Source organism: Schistocerca piceifrons, chromosome X (assembly GCF_021461385.2).
Source record: "Schistocerca piceifrons isolate TAMUIC-IGC-003096 chromosome X, iqSchPice1.1, whole genome shotgun sequence".
NCBI classification, from domain to species: domain Eukaryota; kingdom Metazoa; phylum Arthropoda; class Insecta; order Orthoptera; family Acrididae; genus Schistocerca; species Schistocerca piceifrons.
The window spans coordinates 590393700-590415782 of NC_060149.1; the positions used below are offsets into that span (position 1 = coordinate 590393700).

At 39.0% G+C, this 22083-nt stretch overlaps 1 protein-coding gene across 1 annotated transcript in view; it reads left to right on the top strand.

Annotated features, from left to right (window-relative positions):
- The window catches only part of LOC124721143 (patched domain-containing protein 3-like), a 631834-nt gene that overhangs the window by 379503 nt on the left and 230248 nt on the right, over window positions 1-22083 (top strand). Inside the window, exons 6-8 of the mRNA XM_047245962.1 lie at window positions 12308-12414; window positions 14080-14200; window positions 14322-14480. Of these exons, the coding sequence (XP_047101918.1) occupies window positions 12308-12414; window positions 14080-14200; window positions 14322-14480 (387 nt within the window). The remainder of the gene's footprint in view (window positions 1-12307; window positions 12415-14079; window positions 14201-14321; window positions 14481-22083) is intronic.

The following is a 22083-nucleotide window of genomic DNA, read 5'->3' on the forward strand; positions in this document are numbered from 1 at the left end:
CTGCAATGTTACCTGCTACAATTCAGAACCCTCTAGTGACAGTGGGTTGCAACTTCCATCTGCGAAGCGGAAAAGTTTGCCGAGTAATATGCATGACATGTAATACCTCAACTGATATTGAGAACAGAATAAAAGATTCATAGGCATTACTCATTGGCACACCCTCACAGTTATTAGGGCTTTTTCCTATTCCATTCATGTACGGATTGCAGCAGAATGGTTGCTTAAATGCCTCATTGCCTGCTGTAATTAGTCTAATCTTGTCCTTGTGACCTGTATAAGAGCAATACATAGGGCTTGTAATGTATTTCTAGATTCATCACTTAAAGTTGGATCAAGAAACTTTCTAAGCAGGTTTGGATCATTTATGTCAATATCATAGCATCTGCCAGTTCAGTTCTTTCAGTATCTTTGTGACATTCTTCCATGGATGCCCTTCTTTGTACACATTCAGTACCCCTTGTTATCCATATTTAGTACAAGTTCCACACATTTCAGCAATATTGTGGGATAGGTCACACTAGTGTTTTGCATGCAGTCTCCTTTGTAGATTGATTGCATTTCAGTACTATTCTACCAATGAACAACAGTCTGCCACCTGCTTTATCTGTGACTTAGACTGTGGGATTGTTCCATTTAATATCCTCAAAAACTGCTAAACCCAAGTATTTGTATGAATTGACCAATTCAACTTGTGACTCATTGATATTATAGTCATAGGATACTGCATATTTTCATTTTGTAAAGTGTATAGTTTTACATTTCTGGCCATTTAAAGCAAGTTGCCAGTCTTTACACCACTTTGAAATCTCATCAAGATCTGACAGAATATTTGTGCAGTTTCCTTCAGCCAGTACTTCATTATAGATTATTTCATCAACTGCAAAAAGTCTTATGTTACTATTAATATTGTCTGTGAGTTTATTAACATGCAATATGAAAAGCAAGGGATGCAACATACTTCCTTTGATACATACAAAGTTGTTTCTACATCTGTCAATGACACTCCATCCATGAAAATATGCTTCATCCTCTCTACAAAGAACTCCTAAATCCTGTCACAAATCTCGCTTCATACCCCATACAACTGTACTTTTGATAATAAGTGTAGATGTGCTGTTGAGTCAAATGCTTTTTTGGAAATTGAGAAATCCTGCATGTACCTGACTACCTTAATCCACAGCTTTCAATATTTCTGAGACAAGTGCAAGTGAGGTTTCACATAATTGATGTTTTTGGAATCCATGCTGGTTAGCATGGGGAATGTCATTCTGTTATTCAGTTCAAAATGCCTCATTGCATTTAACCTCAGAATATGTTCTAAGATTCTACAACAAATATTTGTCAAGGGTATTCAACAGTAGTTTTTCAAATCACTTCTGCTACCCTTCTTTAGATGGGTGTGATCTGTGCTTTCTTCAATCTCTTGGGAGCAGTTTTCTGTTTGAGTGATCTATAGTTGACTACATTTAAAAGAGGCACTAACTCATCTGCAAGTTGAATATGGAACCTGATAATGATTGTATCATGCCCTGCAGCTTTATTCAATTTTAATGACTTCAGCTTTTTCTCAATGTCACTGACACTAATGTCCATCTTGTTCATCTTTTTCCATGGTACAAGAATTAAAATGTGGCACTACTCTTGGACTCTCCTTTAAAACAGAGCATTTTAAAATGGAGTTAAGCATTTCTGTTTTTGCTCTGCTACCCTCAATTTCATTCCTGTCTCTTCAGCAAGTGTTTGCATTTGGATCTCCAGGTGGGGACTACTCAGGAGGATGTCATTATCAGGAGAAACAAAGCTTGCATTCTTTGGATTGGAGCTTGGAATGTCAGATTCCTTAATTGGGTAGGTAGGTTAGAAAATTTATAAAGGGAAATGGATAAGTTAAATTAGATATCGTGGGAATTAGTGAAGTTCAGTGGCAAGAGGAACAAGACTTTGGTTAGGTGAATACAGGGTTATAAATACAAAATCAAATAGGGGTAATGCAGAAATAGGCTTAATATTGAATAAAAAAATAGAAACATGGGTAAGCTACTACGAACAGCACAGTGAACACATTATTGTAGCCAAGACAGACATGAACCCCACACCTACCACAGTAGTACATCTACATCTACATCTACATGACTACTCTGCAATTCACATTTAAGTGCTTGGCAGAAGGTTCGTCGAACCACAATCATACTATCTCTCTACCATTCCACTCCCGAACAGCGCACGGGAAAAACGAACACCTAAACCTATCTGTTCGAGCTCTGATTTCTCCTATTTTATTTTGATGATCATTCCTACCTATGTAGGTTGGGCTCAACAAAATATTTTCGCATTCGAAAGAGAAAGTTGGTGACTGAAATTTCGTAAATAGATCTCGCCGCGACGTAAAACGTCTTTGCTGTAATGACTTCCATCCCAATTCACGTATCATATCTGCCACACTCTCTCCCCTACTACGTGATAATACAAAACGAGCTGCCGTTTTTTGCACCCTTTCGATGTCCTCTGTCAATCCCACCTGGTAAGGATCCCACACCACGCAGCAATATTCTAACAGAGGATGAACGAGTGTAGTGTAAGCTGTCTCTTTAGTGGACTTGTTGCATCTTCTAAGTGTCCTGCCAATGAAACACAACCTTTGGCTCGCCTTCCCCACAATATTATCTATGTGGTCTTTCCAACTGAAGTTGTTCGTAATTTTAACACCCAGGTACTTAGTTGAATTGACAGCCTTGAGAATTGTACTATTTATCGAGTAATCAAATTCAAACAGATTTCTTTGGAACTCATGTGGATCACCTCACACTTTTTGTTATTTAGCCTCAACTGCCACCTGCCACACCATACAGCAATCTTTTCTAAATCGCTTTGCAACTGATACTGGTCTTCGGATGACCTTACTAGACGGTAAATTACAGCATCATCTGCGAACAACCTAAGAGAACTGCTCAGATTGTCACCCAGGTCATTTATATAGATCAGGAACAGCAGAGGTCCCAGGACGCTTCCCTGGGGAACACCTGATATCACTTCAGTTTTACTCGATGATTTGCTGTCTATTACTATGAACTGCGACCTTTGTGACAGGAAATCACGAATCCAGTCGCACAACTGAGAAGATACCCCATAGGCCCGCAGCTTGATTAGAAGTCGCTTGTGAGGAACAGTTGTCGAAAGCTTTCCGGAAATCTAGAAATACGGAATCAACTTGAGATCCCCTGTCGATAACGGCCATTACTTTGTGCGAATAAAGAGCTAGCTGCGTTGCACAAGAACGATGTTTTCCGAAACCATGCTGATTACGTATCAATAGATCATTCCCTTCAAGGTGATCCATAATGTTTGAATACAGTATATGCTCCAAAACCCTACTGCAAACTTACGTCAATGATATAGGTCTGTAGTTAGATGGATTACTCCCACTACCCTTCTTAAACACTGGTGCGACCTTCGCAATTTTCCAAGCTGTAGGTACAGATCTATCGGTGAGCGAGCGACTGTATATGAGTGCCAAGTAGGGAGCTATTGTATCAGCATAATCTGAAAGGAACCTAATTGGTATACAATCTGGACCTGAAGACTTGCCCGTATCAAGCGATTTGAGTTGCTTCGCAACCCCTAAAGTATTTACTTCTAAGAAACTCATGCTAGCAGCTGTTCGTGTTTCAAATTCTGGAATATTCCATTCATCTTCCCTGGTGAAGGAATTTCAGAAAACTGTGTTCAATAACTCCGCTTTAGCGGCACAGTCGTCGGTAACAGTACCATCGGCACTGCGCAGTGAAGGTATTGACTGCATCTTACCGCTTGTGTACTTTACATACGACCAGAATTTGTTCAGATTTTCTACCAAATTTCGAGACAATGTTTCGTTGTGGAACCTATTAAAGGCATCTCGCATTGAAGTCCGTGCCAAATTTCGCGCGTCTGTAAATTTTAGCCAATCTTCGGGATTTCGCGTTCTTCTGAACTACGCATGCTTTTTCCGTTGCCTCTGCAACAGATTTCGGACCTGTTTTGTGTACCACGGGGGACCAGTAACGACCTTGTGATCACTAATCCCTGTATCAGTCATGATGCTCTCTATCAGCTCTGGATTGTTTGTGGCTAAGAGGTCAAGTGAGTTTTCACAACCATTTACAATTCGCGTGGGTTCGTGGACTAACTGCTCGAAATAATTTTCGGAGAAAGCATTTAGGACAATCTCAGAAGATGTTTTCTGCCTACAACCAGTTTTGAACAGGTATTTTTGCCAACATTTCGAGGGAAGGTTGAAGTCCCCACCAACTATAACCGTATGAGTGGGGTATTTATTTGTTACGAGACTCAAATTTTCTCTGAACTGTTCCGCAACTATATCATCAGTGTCTGGGGGTCGGTAGAAGGAGCCAATTATTAATTTAGCTCGGCCCATACCAATTCGCACAGAGTATCTACTTCGACTTCACTACAAGATAAACCACTACTGACAGACACAAACACTCCACCACCAATTCTGCCTACTCTATCTTTCCTGAACACCGTTAATATGCCAACTAGCTCCACAGATGATGAAGAGATTGAAGAAATGTATGATAAGATAAAAGAAATTATTCAGGTAGTGAAGGGAGGTGAAAATTTAATAGTTATGGGGGACTGGAATTCCATACTAGGAAAAGGAAGAGAAGGAAAAGTAGTAGGTGAATATGGAATGGGAGTAAGGAATGAAAGACGAAGTCACCTGGTAGAATCTTGCACAGAGCATAAATTAATATAGCTAACACTTGGTTTAAGAATCATGAAAGAAAGTTGGATACTTGGAAGCGGCCTGGAGACACTGGAAGGTTTCGGATAGATTACATAATGGTATGACAGAGATTTAGGAACCAGGTTTTAAATTGTTAAGACTTTTCCAGGGGCTGATGTGGACTCTGACCACAATCTACTTGTTATAGTTCCGGCGTAACATCAAATGCCAGCACGTCGGCCTGGAATGTAACAGCAGAGAATACTGTGAAATGAAGTCAGTCAATAGTACACTGACTAGGACCACACCATGGCAGGAGTGGCCCCTATATGATGAAAATATAAGCACCGCTCCATACCAGTCATGTCTGCACTAGAAGACAAGCAGTGATCCAAACAATTTAGCCGTGACTTGTGATCTATATTAATTGCTTGCATGGAAATTGTATATTTTGAAGGACATTGATTATTTGCAAGTTGCTAATTGCTTGCAACACCTCTGTGTAAAAAGGCAAAGTTAACTATTGTCAATTTAATTTACTGTAATAAACTCCATTAATAAGATTTGCTTGAATTGTTGTCTAGCTATCTGAGAAAACAGCTTCGTAAGCACCCTATATTAGATGAGTGGACCGGACATGACATTTTGGTGATGAGGATTCAGCAACAAACCCAACACCTCATGGCCAATAGTATGCTGACTACTACCACACCATGACAGGGGCTGCCCCTATATGATGAGAATATAAGTGCTGCTCCATGCTAGCTGTGGTCACACTAGGAAATGAGCCGTGGTCCAATCGATTTAGCCATGACTTGTGATGTATATTAATTGCCTGCATGGAAATTGTGTATATCAAAGGCCATTTACTGTAATAAACTCCATTAATAAGATTTGCTTGAATTGTTGTCTAGCTATCTGAGAAAACAGCTTCGTAGGCACCCTATATTAGATGAGTGGACCGGACATGACATTCTGATGATGAGGATTCAGCAACAAACCCAACACCTCATGGCCACAGAATTTTATTTTGTGTTTTGCTGGCGCCTTAATTCTCCCTTTTCTTTACTTTGCAGGGGCGTTTACTAGCTATCCAAGAAAACAGCTTCGTAGGCACCCTATATTAGACAAGTGAGCCAGGCATGACAGTTATGAACTGTAGATTAAAAATGAAGAAACTGCAAAAAAGGTGGGAATTTAAGGAGTTGAGACCTGTATAAAATGAAAGAACTGGAGGTTATAGAGAGTTTCAGAGAGAGCATTAGGGAACAAATGACAACATGGGAGCATTTGCAGCATTGTGAAGAAATCGTTCACCAATTTGAAGCAGATGAAGGAGGCTTTCTTGGAAGGTATGTGGCAATGGACGAAATGTGGGTTCACCACTTTGATCCTGAGACAAAACAACAGTCACAACAATGGAAACATCATTTATCCCCCACCCTAAAAAAATTCCGGGTGCAAAAATCAGCCAGTAAGGTGATGGCATCGGTGTTCTGGGATGCAGAAAGGGTAATTATAGTGGATTACTTGCAAAAGGGCATAACTATCAATTCATTATACTATTGCACCCTCCTGCACTGTTTGAAAGAAGAGATAAAGAATAAAAGTTGCAGAAAATTGGCACATGGAGTTCTCTTGCGTCAGGACAACACACCAGCGCTGTATGACTGTGGTTCAAATTGTTATGTCATCTGTCATATTCTCCAGATTTGGCTCCATCAGACTTTTTTCTTTTCCCAAACTTAAAATGACCTCAAAGCATGATGATTTGACAATGATGATGCAGTGATTGATGCTGTGAATGATTGGTTGGACTCGAAATGAAAGACCTTTTATTTGAATGGTTTACAGAAGTTATCTGAGTGTAGAAACTTTTTGACCCCCCATCATATGTGTTTCTCAATGCCACCAACACAAAATTGTATCACTCATCTTTGCAGTGGTGTGAGAGTTAAACTGAGGCAATAATTTTCTGTGTCTTCCTTAGTGAAAAAAACATTTGAGGCAATTCTTTTCTGTGTCTTCCTTAGTGAAAAAAAAAATTTGAAAGCTAAGTTCAGCATTTCTGATTTTCCTTTGCTACCTTAAATTTCAATTATTGTGTCATCCATAAGTGTCTGGACACTAACTTTGGTGCTGCTCACTGCCTATGCATATAACCAGAATTTCCATGGGCTTTGTGAGAGGTATTTCAATAAGATTTTGCTCCAGCAGCTACTGAAGGCTTCCCACATTCTCTGCTTGGTAGCCATAAACATTCTATTTGATATCTCCCTATCTATAACACTATGCTTTGTTTAACATCTGTCATGCAGGATTCGCTCTTCCTTTAGAAGTTTCTGTACAGTGACTGTATGCATGCTTCTGACTGGAAGTAAATATTTTGAGTTCCTCTTTGGAATAGTACATGAAGTCATTGATAATAGTTCCATTATGGACATCTTCAGAGAGGTCAGGTCTATTTCTTGCCATTATAATTATATATTTCCATCATGAATAGACTCTCAAGCTATTTGTTCCAGGTTTTACAGGATGTATTGTCATACTCACCACTTACAAAACTGAAATTATCCCAACTTATTGTTGGATGATCATAGTCTCCTCCAATAATGACGGAATAACTAGGGAACATTCATACATGTGAACTGCTCCACAATCAGCAGTTGGTTGCATTTTGTTCCCTAAATTGTTGCTGGAACAACCTCTTCAGTGTGGTGAATGACATCTCCATGCATACACACAGAGTGCACAAGGTGATCCTTCCATCCCTTGCTGTCAAAAGCCTGAATAACTGCCTTTTGTAGAACGGATGTGCAGGAAGAGAGTCAGTCAGGTTCTAGAAGGCATTGACAGGGATGTGTAGCCATGTTGACTCCAGTGCCATTGCTAACTGCTGTTTCTCAGTTGAGGAACGATGGCACAAACAGCCTAATTGAGATAGTCCCACAGATTCTTGATGGGGTTTAAACCTGGGTATTTTCTTGGACATGGGAGTACAGTAAACTCATCCTGGTGCTCTTCAAACCACACGCATATACTGTGGGCTGTATGACATGTCACACTGTCCTGCTGGCAAATGCAATCATGATGAGAAAAAAACTAACTGGTGGACATGGTCCACAAGAATAGCTGTATACTTTTTTCAATTCATTGTGTCTTCCAGAATGATGAAATCACACAGGGAATGCCACAAAAACATTCCCCAGACTTTAATGCTCCCTTCTTCAGCCTGGACCCTTCCATCAATTGACAATGGCCATCTGTCTGATGGAGCATAAAACGTAATTCATCTGAAAAGGCCACCTGTTACCACTCAGTGGACATGTGGTTGCAGTATTGGTGTGCAAATTCCAGCCTTGGTCGCTAATGAAAAGCAGGCAGCATGGATGCATGAACCAGGCATCTGTTGCAGAGGCTCATATGCAGCAACACTCACTGAACAGTTATTGAGGAGGCACTGTTGGTGGCACATTAGTTCATCTGGGTAGGCAGTTGATTAGCAGTTGCATGTCTAATCACCCACACACATCTCTGCAGCTATTGTTCACCCCTGTCATCTATGGCCCTCGGCACCATTTTTGAATAGCGCCATTTTGCTGTGTACGGTATATTTTGACCGCAGTGGCACATGAACTGTTTACAAACTTAGCCATTTCAGAAATGCTTCCACCTCTGGCCCAAAAGCCAACGACTATGTTCTTTTGGACGTCACATAAATCACTCCGTTCCTGCATTATAACAATGATTGTTTTCCACATCATCCTGACTCCCTTTATATACCCTCAACTGCTAGTGCTGCCACCTGCTGTCTGTGAGTAGTTACTGCATGTTGACAGTGAACGTCGGCGCTGGTCACAATGATGTGACTGGACCATGTATTTTTCACTGTATGTTCAAAATGCCAACAATTAATGAACCCCTCTCCTATAGCACGTGTTTCCCCATGACACAGGACACAGCACAGTTCCCAACAGCTGAAACGTGTCTCAATTGCTCAGTTTCGGTTTCAGTGGAAGACAGAAACTCAAATTTGTTGGTTAGCTGGATGGGTGCAATACCCTGACTTTTCACTCATCTCTACCTCTTTGTACATGACCCCTAGACCTACCACTGACACACCACTCACAATGAAGCGGACAATCTGTGATAGATCTCATACTCCCTGTGAAGGAGACAGTACCACTGATGAGGATAGTACTTTAGGTATCTTCTGTATCCCTAGTACATGACTCTTGGCAGTTTGCCCAATACAAGTTATTTGAAGCAGCTTACAATTACTTGACAGCAACCAGAGCAATTGCCAGCTGTTTACAAACAGCACTAATCCATCTTGTGCCCAAGAAGAGCATTCACAATGTGGTTGCATTCTGACTCGAGCATTGTTTATCTGAACATTAAACAAATAACATTCAATTACCCTCACTGATATTGTTTTAATTTCAGAATATATTATGCTGCAAAGATTATATGTTCCATTTAAAATCTGAAGCTGCAACAGTCAAGAAACTGGTTTGTGCAAATAAATGAAAAACTTGGGATGAAGTTTATAATTTCCTTGCAGTTAACTTTGTATCTTGAACTTTTGTTGTGGTTGTGTTCATTAACAGGCTCATGTAACAATGTCAGAAACAATGATAACATACAACAGTTGTCAACAGTGCAAACCACATTTGAAGAAAAACTATATGAAACACGTATGACAGTTAAAATATGCGCAAAACACAATATAACATTGCAGCAGTTGAATTTGTAAGAAATATGTTTACAGCACAATTGTAACAATTTGAGCACTGACTTAGAAAAAAGTAGCTCAATAAGCAGAAAAAGTGGAAATGTTGCACTAATCAAGTAAGTACTTGTTACACTGGAATAAGCAGGAAACAAGTTTCTGAAAAGATATTTTAGCCAAGTACTGTAGTTCACAGTATACTACAAAATATTTTACATGCAACACTCATAAGCATCCAAAAATTCTCAAAAATATACCTTTTAGTACATAAGTACACAATGAAAGTGGAGGGAATGACTGTTTTTGCGTGAGGATTCTGTTCTCAAAAATTTCTAAAAAACACAAATGTCATTTACAGTTGTCAATACAGTATAAATTTTGAACAGCACCCACAAATGTTTGAAAATAAGCAATATATCATGATACACACAAGTCTGGAAACAGTCAGTGAACATTGTGGGTAAATGACATGAACAGTGGAATATTAAACTCTATAATTTCAAATCAGACCTATTTAGCTCAGATTGTTGTACAAAAAGGAAAATCTGGAAGTCAGCTTATATACAATTAATAAATGTGTGAGATAAATTGATATTTTACTTAGCTAAATTTATGATTCCTGCTGCGCAGGTATTTTAAAAATGAACACTGTAGTATCAGCATATCAGAATAAAAATAGCAAAAATTATGTACCACCAACAAAACACACCCTACATAGCTGACAATGTTGATGTGCAATCCTCAAACATTGACAGAACACGTGATCAGAGTTTACAGATCCTGCCATATGAGTGCCAGTCATACAGAGGCATAAACCAGTCAGTCATGTCCCAACAGTGATGCCATGTTTCTAGTCTGTCATTCACCTTAATACACCATCTGTCAGGAACAGCTGATAATGTGACTTAAGAAAAACACACACAACCAAAAGATTTAAATTTCATTGTTTATATCTGCTCATTATAGCCAACTTGGATAGATCAGAGGTTTGTACTTTCTAATTATATGATAACACTGACATTGTCTGTGTTATTCAAATTTGGTGTACAGCCCAGGCATCTTCTCAAAATGTTAATCTTTGAAAAATTAGAATGTCCTAGTGCCATTCATTACAGCTTTAAATGTGGGCTGCTCTGTCCTCACTAGTTCCCTTCATAAATTTGGTGTATATTGACCATTTGACACTAACACGAATAGCTTAAGGAATATGACTCTGGTTAGCATTGTTTCCAGCATTTCAATGTATCAAATTACTGATATCTCACCGAGCGAGGTGGCGCAGTGGTTAGACACTGGACTCGCATTCGGGAGGACGACGGTTCAATCCCGTGTCCGGCCATCCTGATTTAGGTTTTCCGTGATTTCCCTAAATCGCTCCAGGCAAATGCCGGGATGGTTCCTTTCAAAGGGCACGGCCGACTTCCTTCCCCGTCCTTCCCTAATCCGATGAGATCGATGACCTCGCTGTCTGGTCTCCTTCCCCAAACCAACCAACCAACCAACTGATATCTCTTTTCTGCCAGATATTATTAATTTTTATGTCCTCAGTTGCTTACTATTTCAACATTCATTTTGCACAACTGACAGTGGTGTGCAGTCATTATCTATATCATAACTGAAGGGAGGAAATTTTGTTCACCATTAGCCCATGCTATTCCATTTTTCTCTCTGCTGCACAAATTCTGAAGACAGAACCCTCTCAATGTTACAGATCCTGTGTTCACCTTTGAATCTCTATTCTCCTAATGACTTTTACTTGAAATAAGTATATGATTTTGTATCTATGACTATCCACCAATTTAATGTTTTCACATTCTCTTCTCTACTGTGAATCCAAGACAGCATGGTGACAACATGGATACCCAACATATTGATCATATTCACACCATAACAGGATGGTTTGCCTTTAAAGTCTTCCAACCAGTGGCTGATAAATCAGCTGAGTAATTCTTTTATAGCTGTAATGTCTGATTATAGTGTGTACTGCTGCATTTGTGGTGTTGTGAGAGACTAAGTAAACTGAAGAAAGGGAGAGACTCATGTCTATTCTTTGTGGTGGTGATGATGGTGGCAAGGAGGAGAAAGATTATAATGGTTTGGAGAGGTCACATAATACAAGGCATCTAGAGACACAGGCTACATCTTCCAAATAACAGCAAAGGAGTCAATGAACTTAATACACCAAACTCACTGAACAAATCCATATTAATAATATCTTAAACTTTTATTCAACAAGACAGTTCAGTGAAGCTCGGAACTTAATACATGTCACTGGTATATCCTATTGCTGGATGTATTATGGCAGTAAAGCTTTCCTCCTGTAGCTATGTTAAAACGACATTCTTCAATGTTTCAAAAACTTTACTTTACCGTAATTTAGCAGCTTCAGCCATGAGTGCAGGTGTTCATGACCTGTTAAAGATGAATATATTAGGTATCACATTGGAGTTACGTATTTAAAATTTAAATCAGACTTTTTTGTATTAAAATGTTATGATACCTTATTATTTAAAATAGCACTTTTCATTAAAGCATGATGATGACCTTTATAAACAGACTAACTGTTAACAGAATCATATTTTCCCCAATAACCAATATATGAAACTGAAGTAATTTGGAACAGTGCAAGCAAAAAAATTATGTTTCATTAACAGCTCAAATATTGGGATACAGAACAGAATGATTTTTCTGGTAAAATATCTGATGGGGAACTGCGTATCAAAGTACCACTGTATATATATTCATTGTTACTGAGACATTGCCAGACCAAAATCTAAAATGCATCTTCATGTGCCAATGTACAGAAGTACATCATAATAATAATGCTACCATATTATGTATTTCAGTCTCATAGCTCCTCTGCTGAATGGGAATTGGGATTTATTGAAGAAGCACTATTCTCAAACAGGACACTTCCTCCTCGTACAAATATCTATGCAATTTCAACACGAAGGTAAGAGAGTCTAAGCTTTCACTTTTTCTAAAGTTAAATAGGGAGTAAATGTATTTCTTGCCTGATTGCATTTACTCTCTCTCTCTCTCTCTCTCTCTCACTCGCTCTCTCTCTCTTTCTCTCTCTCTCTCTCTCTCTCTCTCTCTCTCTCTCTCTCTCTCTCATGCTGAAATCCTGTGCATAACCATTCTCATTATTATGAGGAATTTCATATTGTTTTCAACTCATAACTGTATTTTAATTTTTGTAGTCCCCAATTTTGACTACACGAATCCTTTACTATTTGTTGAATACTCTGAAACCAAAATAGATGATGCATAGTGCATAATAGTTACTGATTCTATGAATATTCCAGGACTACAAATGAAAACAACTGGAATTAACACAGCTTGAATTGTGGTGGTGAAAACCACTCTTAGGTTGGGCTGAAATCAATCACTTGCCTGAATGGTATCACCGTCTACCAAAGCAAAACTTAATAGTGGCAGGCAGATTTCACTGTTCTCAGAGTCCAAGCAGGCCCATTCATCATGAACAAATAACACAATCTGTCCAAAGAATAACTAGTGTAGTGCAGAGTCATTAACAATGCTTCACTTGGCCATGTACAATAACATCTCAGCTACTGAAACAGAAATGGGACTAAGCTTGTGGCTGCAAAACCTTAATTCACCCTGCTGAGAGGCTCATGTGACCTATCAACTGGAGATGCTGTGTTGTTCACTATTCAGTGACCTCACCAGACATAGGCGTTATGAGATATATCAATAGTATTGCATCATCTATGAATACACCTGGTTGGATTACAAGATTAATCCTGTCATTTCAGATCTCTCACTGTTTTATGAAAATGAGAACTGATTTCCTGGTGCAGATCTCCTTTATACATTTTCTTTATTGCTTTAAAACCAGTGCATTTATTGTCACATGCCATTATGAGTATATTCAAACCACCATAAATTCACAGTCCAAAAATTCAGTAAGCTGTGCTTCAAACATTGGAGAGTACTTCCATCATAGAAACAATTCCGCAGCACTTACTGTGCTAAAGGTTTGTTGTACCAATTCCTTCAATAAATATTTACCAAAGAACACTTGTTTATAGGAGTCACTCGTAGGATATTCATGATAGCACTTGGTCACATAAGATATTAAAACACCCCAAATGAAGCTTGGAACTTCTGTCACAGAATCTGGGCTACAACAGATATTGCAATACCAGCAATATAGGAAGTAATTTGACTTTCAGCTTAGGTAGTTGCTTATTGTAAATTATTGAATAATATGTTCTATATTTGTGATTTTTATGTAATATCAGTATCTAATATTAATTTCATAATGTAGTTATCAAGATAAAAACTGAGTAATTCATAAGGTGGAATTATAAACAGGAAAACAACTGAATAAACTAACACTTACCTTCAGTTTCTGAGTAATCATACTTTCTTATTTTATCTTCTTAATGTGACTTTTTTGTTAGTCTGCACAACATTTACAAAAGTCAATTGGGTTGTTTCTTAAATAATGAATAAGCCTTATTGTAATGACTTGGAATGTGCCAATTTTATAAAAATTACTTATAAATATTCAAGGAGCACTTTTTATGACACTTTCTTGGAAATTAATTTTGCCTTATGAAAGACTGAATATATTATTGTTCCACAGCTATGATGACTTCATCCGTGAAGTTGTAGAGAACAACACAACACTGCTGTTTGCTGGATTTTCACTCATTATACTATATGTTATTCTGATGATGAGCAAGTACCACCCCATTGAACAGAGGGTTAGTAGAACTTTTTGGAACATTAGTGCCGTCTTATGTTGCATTCTTGACTCTTGCTGGTGGTATACTTATGAACTTATATATTGTTATATTTCTTTGATGTAATTTTGTACTTGTGTAGGTCTATTTGTCACTGTTGGGAGTCTCCATTATTGGGCAATCAATTCTTGCTTCCTATGGCCTGTGTTTTTACATGGGCTTCTTCTGGGGGCCCCTACATCCAGTTTTGCCATTTCTGCTCCTTGGTATTGGAGTTGACAATATTTTTGTAATTATGCAGGTAAGTTAAACCAAGCACCTTTAATGATGAAGGAGATCATGGACAAAAGATGCAATCCACAGAACATAGTAGTATATCACAGCTTATTACTTTCTCTCAAATTTACTTCAAAATCTGCAGGAGTGACAAAATAAGTTATAATAATAACCTATAGTTGAAGACTTACTCCTTTATAACATGAGTTATGGTAATCCATTCTGCAGTTCAACTAGATTATAAGAACAACAGAAATACTGTTTATTAAACTTAACATTCATACAACAAATTTACTTTAGTATATATGTGTTCTATATAGTCTCTTCTACCACAGAGTTTATAGATACTTGACTTTTTCTTTCAAGGCAATATAGATTTTTCCACACTTTCAACATATATATGTATGTCATGTAAGATGTAACATCCCATTTATTTCATGAACCATTTCAGATATCAAAACGAAGTTTTCAGCAAATGGTTGTATGCTAAGAGACGCATACTTTGGTGTGTGATAAAGAGAGTTAACTCTTGTATCAATCGAGATACTAAAGCAAGTATGACTTTTTTTAAACAGTATGATATATTTTTAATGGCATCTGAAAGTGCATGAAAAGACAAATAAAGTGATATAATGCTTGTTAATTTTGAGGTTGGAACTCTTCTCCAAATAATCTGAGAAATATTCTGAAATTGAAAGACAAGTCAGCCAGTATTGGCATTTAAGCACACTCACGCTAGGCTACCTCATTGTATCATCTCTTTTGACAGTTTACGTATATACACAGCAGAACTAGTGGGAACTGTGTCACCTATCCCTTGGTCATTTTTTCTTCAGTATTCTTTGCATGCAGACATGTACACCAATGAGAAGTTAGACATGCTAATTTTAGATGACAAATGTCAAAGAAATACTGCCAAAATGGTACAGCAGTATATGGATGTCTATTCTGATCATTGCTGTCAGTCACACCAGGCAATTGCATGGATTATTAGTTCACTATTACATACAGGTAGCTTCAATGGTAAACAGAGGATGAGGATGAAGACTGCAACTGACAGAGCACATAAGGAAGCATTTCTGGCTATGAAGCTTATCAGTCCGCATGATGGCACAAGACATATTGCTAAGGAATGTGGTATCAGCCACACAACTGTCGTTCACATCTTTCATTGGCATAAATTCCACCCTTATCATCTGTCACTACATCAGACACTCGGAGGACACGGTTTCAAATATTATAAATAATTTTGTTGGTTTGGTCTGCAGCACCTGAAAGATGACACTCTTTGCTGATGAAATCATTAATGAACCATGGTAGTGTAAATTTATATAATGTGCACTACTGAACAGCTGAAAATCCATGCTGGCTTCATCAGGTACAAGACCAGTGACTGTGGAGCATAAATGTATGGTACAGCATTATGGGAAATGCCATTATGGGACCTTATTTCACCCCAGGGGTGTTAAATGGAAATATGTATGCATACTTTCTTACAAACATTACACCTGTTCTTCTAGAGGACATACCACTGGATAAGGAAAAATATGTGTGGTTCCATCAAGACAGCTGCCCAGCTCGCCCTTCCCATCTTCTGATGCAAATACTAAATAACAAGTTTCCTGGCCATTGAATAGGGCTGAATGCTTTGGTACAATGGCCAACCAGGTCTCCTGATTTGACTCCTCTGGATTCCCTTCTGCGAAGAGCTCTGAAAAATAGAGTCTATCATGAAGTGCCGACTACATCAGGTGATATGTACCGTCACATCATCACAGTATGTAATAGCATATGATACAATTTCTTTCATCTGTCCAGCTATCTCATGAATGGCAATTTCAAAGGTGCCCTGCAGCTGATAGTAAGCAATTTGAACATGTGTTTAAATAAACAGTGAAGCAATATTTTGTTAAGAAAAGTACTCATTTTGTGGATGACATGTTGTCAGTCATTCTGAATAAAAGGTTTAGTTTATTTAAAGTGTATAAGTGTATTCCATCTAACTACAGTTTTGAGTAGTAGCTACAGACTCATCTGTCCAACAGCAGATGTTTTACTTTTGAGGAGCATTCAGGTGTTCCAGGCAGGTACTATTATTATTATTATTATTATTATTATTATTACTACTTTAAATCTAAGAAAGTTAATAAACTAGTTTATTTTCCCATGCATAGTGCTGTTTATCAGTATGAAGCATGAATGACCAACGTTTCTGTTTCAGCTTTGACATGTAAGTAGTGGCAGGGAAGGTTCAAATGGAAAACTGCCTGAAGAAAGCTGTAGTTGTCTCCACAAAAACCTGGAAATGTAGACACATTTGAAATAGTTCTCCTAAGCCAAGAACTAGCATACACTGTAGATCCATATACAAAAATCATAGCTGATGCATCATGTATGTCGTATCTTGCCTTATATAATGATGGAGCCCGGCATGAGATCTCTGCTTGGTGATGTTTACAGTGCAATAGCCAACTCTGGCTACATCGCTTTCTAATTTTAGTATGTTTCTTTTGCAAAGTGTTTCTAACTCAAAATTAATAACCATTATAAGACTGTACTTTTCATTTCAAGCAGTTTTGGGTGCCATTAAAAAAAGTGTATCCTTTCATTTAAAAGAATCTTACTTGCGTCAATATCTTGATAGATACAAGAGTTAAGACTCTTTATCACATACTTGAATACTTTCCCCTTAGCATAATATCATTTGTCAAAATATTGCTTTGGATATCTGAATCCATTCATGAAATAAAAGGGGTGTTATGCCTTACATAATTCACCTTTTATATTCCACTGCTTAAAAAAAAGAAAAGGATGAATCAGAGGAACACACAGTACTTTTCTCATATTTAACATGACAAGAAGTGAGTAGAAAATGTAGATTCACATCAGTATTCTTTACTTTTTAGTTGCATGCCTGGATGATCAGCCATTAATTATGATTGACAACCATCTGAAATCAATTCAAAATAAATTCGCTGAATGTGAATATCTTGGCATCAGCTGTATTAAGGTATAGATGTACTACCTACAAATGACATATGAAAATTTGTACCAGATCAGGACTTGAACCTAGATTTCCTGCTTATCACGAATGGTCACCTTAATCACTTCAGGCATCCACGCATGCCTCTCAGGCCAACCCAAACTTCCATACATCACACTATCAACATCCATATTCCATAGTCCCCTACATTTATCAGTTAATGCTTGCAGTTGTACTCTGTATTCCCACAACAATTAGAATGAGACCATGAGGAATGGAGACCCATGATATTATCATCTTGTGTCCGTTTCAGCATGTAATATTTACTTGCATATCTGGATGAAAAGACAGTAAGGACAATTAATTCAGAATAAATTAACTGAATTTGAATAGCTTGACATCAGATGTGTTTTGTACTACCTATTGATGACATGAAAATTTGTGCTAGACCAGTACTCAAACCTGAATTTCCTGCTTATCATGAGCTAAAGGCTTTAGTTGTGCTTTTAGAAACAGTTCAAATATTTTGTTTCACATTTATGCTTATATACAAGTATGTGGACACATATTGCAATAAAATGAATTATCATACCAACAAATTCTGTCATAGATAATTAAAAAGCTACTGATTAACAACAAGAATTTACTTTTGAAATATAAATCTGGAATGAACTAGATGGAAAGGTATCTTTTAGAGTGGGTAGCAGTAAATAGCCTATAATAACACAATCTGTAATCAACCAAAAGGACATCTAGCATAATGACCATATATGGGCATATTACTGTGAACCTGAGCAGTATATTGCAGCAGTGCTAATAGTGGGTGATCACAGTGTGTTGTCACTGTAATAATTCAACAAGGCCAGTACAATGTTACGGTGCAGGTTAGCATGCTGGAACAGGACTCAGTGGTGCTGCACTGACTATTGGAGCAAGGGGCAGATTTTCACACTGACAGTGGCAATAGTGTTTTAAGTTACACGACTGGTAGTGGCGCCTGTGCACAATAAGTGCACTGCTGCCAACTATAAATACTGGACATTTTTGTAATAGAATTACTCTGAGTCTTGCAGCCCACCCAGGACAGCAGGGCTGTGCTGGAAAAGGATGCCACCCAGACCTGCCAGCAGAGGTCATAGGTTTGAAGCCATGGCAGGGCAACAGCTCTGTGCATTCAGTCCCTCGTCGGACTTAAGTGCTGTGGTGCTTCTGGCCGCACCAGGGCATCTTCAGCAGCATGGCAGACTCCTCTCCAGGGGCAACAGGTTACTTCCCATGCACACCAGCCACCATCTGCCACTGCCAAATGGGCATCTAAGCATTGTAGGTAACCCCTGCCTTGACACCACTGGACGACGCCAGGGGCTGCAGTGGCCACAGCAATGTCGAGTTCACACACTGTTAGCTTATGTAACAAGGCAGCCAGTGTTGTGTAGTGCCATGTCAGCAGTGCCATGGGTGCGGTGAGCCGTCCCAGCAAAATTAAGCAGCCAGTCAGACACTGATCCAGTGTATCAAGCAGCACAGACATATCAATAGAAGACTTATTATATTTGCAGCTGTCTTTCTCTGGAGCCACCTGGGCTCCCTCCTCACCTCCACCACTCACTCATGCCATCTTGGCTCATAGTCACACACCCTGCACCAGGGGGCGCTATAGTTTGCTGTCAGGGTCTGGGGCATTGTTTTCATGCAACACGGCATCTGGACCATGACCTTGGGTGTCAACTTGAGGCAGTGAGTGATGAACTGTTTGGTTATATTTAAGAGGGTGTAATAGACATGGATGCATGGTATGACTGTCATTTTAACTTGAAGGTTACCTTGTTTAGACTGGAGGAGTCAATTGACTTATCTGAGTTTAAAGATGTACACAGTGCAGCTTGCTTGGGCTTTCTGCACCGTGCATGGAGTCAGTGCCTTTAACCTGTTATATGGTGTTGTCAACTGGTCATATTGCAATGCAGTATCAAGAGTTTAGATGGCTCACGAGTTAATGTAAAGACTAATTTGTAGTGATCTTTCAGAATTGTAATTAATTTTATTTTGTTGTTGCATTATTGTGTGTAATAAGAGTATAAGAGTGTCGCAATGGCAGAGTCAGTGACAAACATGTGTCGGAGCCAGAACAGTACGGATATTGTTAGAAAAAGTAGCACAGCTGACAGCAGATAATACACAACTACATGGGCACTTGGCAGTGAAACACAAACAGTTAGCAGTGCTCCACATACCACAGCATGAGGTGGATCCAGCTGCTGTAGGATTCCTTTTTCCCTTTCCTGGAAAATCATCTGAGGATGTATGATTATTCTTAGAGGAGCTTAAAGTTTCACCAGAGATGGGTGGTTGAATGGATAGTCACTTGTTGCAGGTAGAAATATTTTAACTATTGGCAGATGCAAAAACATGTGTGAGGTGTAGGGAAGCATTAAGGAATACAGCAAGCTTTGAATAATTGGAAAAGGGCTTTTGCAAACATGCAAGAAACAGAATAGTGTTAGGTATTTTCAAGAACATTTGAACCCTATTTTGAAGAGGCATGCGGAAACTGTGGAAAATTTTGTGGTTAGGATAAAGGAATGTAATGAACACATATACAAGTAGGGGCAGATTGATGTAACAAAAGCTGTTTTGTTGCAAGAAGCTGGGCGAAGGGTGCTCAATGCTTTTGTAAAGTGATTGCCATTGGACATGTTGAGAATGGCACATACAGGTGCACCACAGGGTCTGCATTCTGCTACTATGTTAGCAATGGAGTGTGAAGAAATTGATATGTCAGTAGGGATAAAAGATAGATGTTGGGTATTTTCTGCAAACATTAATTGTATGTGTGTGGGTAGAAAGGGAATTTACAGAGGCAGTGTCACCAGCCACAGGGAAATAAAGGAAATGGAAGATACCAGCAGCAGAATTTTGGTAAAGGGCTTAGGGGTGGACAATGAGGCGGTAAGCAGCTGTTAAATGCAGGAGGGAACCCAGAGTCCACCTCAAGGTGTTCCCATTAAAATGAGATGCCAGAAATATGTACAGGTATGCAGAGGCGGAGTATGCAGTAAGAGTTATTGTAGGAGGTAAAGACTGTAAGTTTTTTTGGGCACGGTGGCCCATGTATCAGTTGCCATTAGGGACTTAATAGGTTAAAGGCAATGGAACCCATGATGCTGTAGGTTATGTGGGGTTGGGGATAATGATGCGAGGCTGTTGTGGTTGGCGCATGTAGACTTTCAAATAGGGGCTGTTTGGTTTAAGCAGTGTGAGCAAGGGCAACAGTGTGATCTTGAGGCAAGACTTTTTGTATCAACATTGTGCTAAAATTGCCCTTCAGTTATGTACAGTGGAATTCAGTCTGACTGTGTACCAGATGGCACTGGAAAGTCGCTTTGTGTGAATGTAGAGACAGATTTACATGTGGGTATGTAATGTGTTGTGGAGACTGGAAGAGCATGATATACTGGATACAGCAAATTATTTTTTTAAGAGAAATGTTGTACATGTACAAGAGAGGTATGGTGGGAGAGTGGTACATGTAAATATAGATCATTTTGGCACTGAGGTAGTGAAGTTAAGGAAGGGTACGTTAACAGCAAGTTTAGACATTCTGGATGAGGGTGAGTTGTGCAGAAGGAGAGTGAACCAAAGCAACTGCAAGCCACTGTTAAAACTGCATTATGTAGAAAAGTGGAACATATAAATGGAATATAGAGAGAGAAAATGGTAGAATTACTGTTAGAATTTGAGGATTTATATTTTCGAAGGCTCCATTGCCAGCAATGCCTGTGACCCAAGACTGAATACTAACAGAAAACAAAGAACTGGTGTGTTTGAAACCACACCATATTCCTAAGTATTTATAGCTAATTATGAAAGATTTTATTAAGCAGCAGTCAGCTGACATGATAGTAGAACAGGGTAATAGTCCATTGGGTACAGGAATTGTGGTCATACAAAAGAAATCTATGGATGGATCTAGACAATGCTCCCTGCCGCCGTTGGATAAGCAGCTGAGCAGCAAGTCGTATACTCCTAGCTCACTCGTTTGTTACATAGTTTAATTCTTAATTTCTTTGCGTGTTTTTGGTACTTGCATTGTTTAATTCATAAATTTCGGGCGTTTTATAGTATTTGAGAGTGTAGCATCGCGTTTTAGTACCTGAATAGTGTAATTTCGCTTAGTCTCCTTCTGCTGCCGAGCAGTGTCAGCAGTGCGCAAGTAGCAGCATTACTGCATTTACTAGGCAATCTTGTATTTTAATAACCGTTTAAATTTTGTCGATTTGTTTGCGCTCTCTGTAGATTAGTTCAGACGTTTTTTGCAAAACAGTTTTTAGCATGGATAGGGACTCCAACTGCTGTGTTCGGATGCAGGCTGAGTTGGCATCCCTTCGCTCCCAGCTTCAGGCAGTGTTGGCTTCGGTCACACAGCTTGAGGCTGTTGCCAATGGGCATCACTGTGGGGGTCCGGATGGGGGTTTGTCGGGGACGGCCAGCTCGTCCCACGCATCCCCTGATCGGACTACGACTGTGGTTGCCTGGGATACTGCCCACATTGAGGCTGATCCCTCACCTGTGGTAGAGTGGGAGGTCGTTTCAAGGTGTGGCAGGGGGTGAAAGACATTCCGGAGGGCTGAACAGAAAGCCTCTC